General features: G+C 48.0%; 1 protein-coding gene across 1 annotated transcript in view; it reads left to right on the forward strand.

Moving 5' to 3' along the window:
• The window catches only part of LOC108785772 (rac GTPase-activating protein 1-like), a 43,312-nt gene that overhangs the window by 5,916 nt on the left and 34,161 nt on the right, over nucleotides 1-3,235 (forward strand). The window contains exon 4 of the mRNA XM_018554912.1: nucleotides 1,814-1,886. Coding sequence (XP_018410414.1) covers nucleotides 1,814-1,886 — 73 coding nt within the window. The remainder of the gene's footprint in view (nucleotides 1-1,813; nucleotides 1,887-3,235) is intronic.

Below are 3,235 nucleotides of genomic sequence, written 5' to 3' on the forward strand. Positions count from 1 at the left end.
TTTAAACTAGTGTCAATATTATCGCTATTTTTACGAGACGCGTTTTAAGCCAGAGCAAACCCCGCCTTAAACCCCCTTTTTCCAATACACGTCTTGCAGTAGTTTGCTGTGGTGCCTGCATCAAATTATAGGAGTCAAAAGACTGTACCAATCAGACTCTGGTTCCCTTTCCTCATCTGCTGCTTGATGTATCACCAATTTTGCAGAGGTGGCGACAAAAGGCAACAGAAATAATAAAAAAAGGTTAGATGTATTGCTGGTCCTGCTGAAATCCGACCAGTATGTTGCCCATTAACCACCCCCAACGCCATTTGACTAAAGTAGATTTTTTTAAATCGACTTTTGTCAAAGAAACCGGGGCTAAAAGTCTTGGCTTAACAGGGACTGCAACCATTCAGCTGCAGTCGCCATCCATGTATTCGACCAGCAACAAGGTGTCGGAGTACAATAGCCGATAGGTAGGTACTATAGGTAGGAATGCCAGAGTTTTGTCTCGTTCAGTCCATAAGGCTCAGCAAGAAAAAATGTATGGCCAGCCTAAGGCAGAGAATACCTGCGGCACCGCATAGTGAACTGTGTGATAACTTGCAATGCACAACTGGTGGTATGTTGGGGTTTAAATGGCATCCCAATGCCCCTTGCACATGTGTTTCAGCACTCTGCAACACTTCCTTGTTTATAAAACTTCGCTATCTGCTGGGTGGATGCCCTCTTCACATAGCTCTAGTGCCCCTAGACGGCGCTGAGGAGTATAGGAATTTCCTGAGCTTCCCCCCAGCATCATCTAGGGCAGTGGTTCTCAACCTGGGTAACCTCGGGACCCACATTTGTCCTTGGTCATTAAGTCGCGAACCAAGTTGCACTGCAATGTTCCATGTCGCGGTACTGCGCTTTCCGTTGCAGGCAATCGAACTGTTGGGGGAAGTGGGTTTGGTTTGCCATTAACCTCTTGCCGTCCGCCCGTAGTAAAAAAACGGACGGACGGCACTGCTGCATCTGCGGGTTGCCGTCTCCAGACGGCAATTTTAGGTGATGGTGCCCCATCCATATGTGTATTGCTTCTAAAGCTCTCGTGCGTGCCCTGTAGAGGTGCCGGGAGCCACAATGTGATGAGCTCTAAGCAATGCACTTATGAATAGAGCTCCCTTGCGGCCATAGCCCCACCTCACCCCATCTCAAGTCGACACTCGGCACCGGGCATCATATTTTTAAATGGCTGCTCGGTGCGAGATCTGACTGTGCTTCTCTAGAGGGAGGCTCACCTAGAAAAGTGGAAGGCATGTGGCGACCCACTGGACATGGGGTCGCGACCCACTTTTGGGTCACGACCCACCAGTTGAGAACCAAGGATCTAGGGGCAATACTGCTGTGCACACGGCATCTGCTGGGCAATAGATTAGACATGCATTCAATAGAAAGGATCCATCTGTGCTTTTTAGGGCTCTGTGTTGGGGAGGAAAAAAGTTCCTCTCTTGGTTTTGTTTTTTGTTTTTCATTTTAAATATTCAAAATAAAATAATGAAAATTCCAAAAACAGACAGATGTGAAGGGGCCAACATGTTATACTTGGGTGCCACCCCTTTTTGGTTGTCATTTTTGTAAGTCTAGTTGATGGGTTACTACTCTTGGGCTGTAGCGCCCAACAGATCTACTGTACTATCCAGTGTGCTGGCGCCTGCCAAAAATTGGGAGAATTGGCTTTGGTTGGAACAGCCCCCTTTTTTTAAACTGACACTGGACGAGCAAAGCGCTGAACAAGATGGAATTTAACTCGTGGTTTTTTTAAATTATTATCATTGTCATTATTTTGCAGGTTGTCCATGGTGGACGAGTCATGCGGCTCCTTCCTGTCAGACATCAGTTATGACCAGACGGAAGACGACCTGGTGAGACCGCGTCCAATGCCGTCGTTCTAGGAAAAACGCGATGGGCGTAGATTTGTTCTACAAACAATCCCAAGATTTTCTTTGCCCTACAAGGTCACCCCTCCGCCTCTGTATGTTTAGGGTGTCTGCTTCGAGACCCTTGTAAATCTCTGTTTTGTTTCTCACTTCCCCAACGCCGTAACCTTGCTCTCCTCACTCTTCTGACAACTGGTTTATATTTATTAATAAAATAAAACCACAAAATCTCATTCCATCCAATTTAAATGCTAATTTCTGTCCCTTTCGGTGTAACCGGGAGTCTTTCGCTGCGCGTTCAGCCGAGAAAGGTCCCTGTGGGGAGCCTCCCCCCCCTCCACGCTGTTTAGCTCTCCCTCCCCGCTCGCACACTGTGCTCCTGAGAATACATCCTGTTTGTAATTTGCTTTCCTTAATGCTTTTGAACCGTCCAGAGCTGCCTGCGGTGTCTCCCAAAGGTAGCATTAATATTTAGCTCGCGCTGCGGCTCGGCAGGCTCAGACGCAACGTTTTTATAGGGCCAGGTCACCTATCCGGGTATCTACACATCTATCTGGAGTGAAGCCTCCATCCACCTGATTAGGTATCTTGTATAGACTAGTGCTCTTGCAACATAGCTTTCCCTTACCTAATGAGTTTCCAATCTTTCCTTAAATAATTTTGGGATTATTTCGTAGTGCAGATTGATGTAACTTGAAGCAGCCAATCAGCTTTGAGGTTCTCTTGGTAGGTGACAAAAAAATGGAAGCTCCTTGCCATGGGTTACTGCACCTTACGCAAAGCTTTAGGCGTTGAACTATTATGTATACTAGATGTGCTATTCCTCCCTGTTGCGCCTATGGGAACAAGAAGCTCCCTACGGGAAGTCTTCCTGATCGGAGCACAGGCAGCAATAAAATCCTAACACAGATTCTACCGGTGATGAGGGAACTGGCCTTGTTTTGGTTTGTTTGGATGTTTGCCAAACTCGCCTAGAAATCCAGGTTTGGCCAGCGTCCAAGCAAACTGAACCCAGGGCCACCCGTGTCCTAGCAACCAATGATGCTGTGCAACCCACACAGCGTCATTGGTTGATAGGATGCTAGCGGCTGGGTGCAATATACAAAATCAATGGCACTATGGGGCTGCCAGCATTGGAATGATGCTGTAAGGCCCACACAGCAGTGGGAAAGCTAGGCATTCTGTCACCTGGGGCAAAGGCTCAGAGTTGCTCCCCCTCCAAGGGAAAAGTTCTCCATCCACACAGCCAGTTGCACCCTCCTAAAGTGGCACCTGGGGCAAATCAACCCCCCCCCCCCCCCCAGCCTGCGCCCCGCCCCACCACTAAATTGTGT

The sequence above is a fragment of the Nanorana parkeri genome, unplaced genomic scaffold (genome assembly GCF_000935625.1).
Source record: "Nanorana parkeri isolate BGI_ZX_2015 unplaced genomic scaffold, ASM93562v1 scaffold178, whole genome shotgun sequence".
Taxonomy (NCBI): domain Eukaryota; kingdom Metazoa; phylum Chordata; class Amphibia; order Anura; family Dicroglossidae; genus Nanorana; species Nanorana parkeri.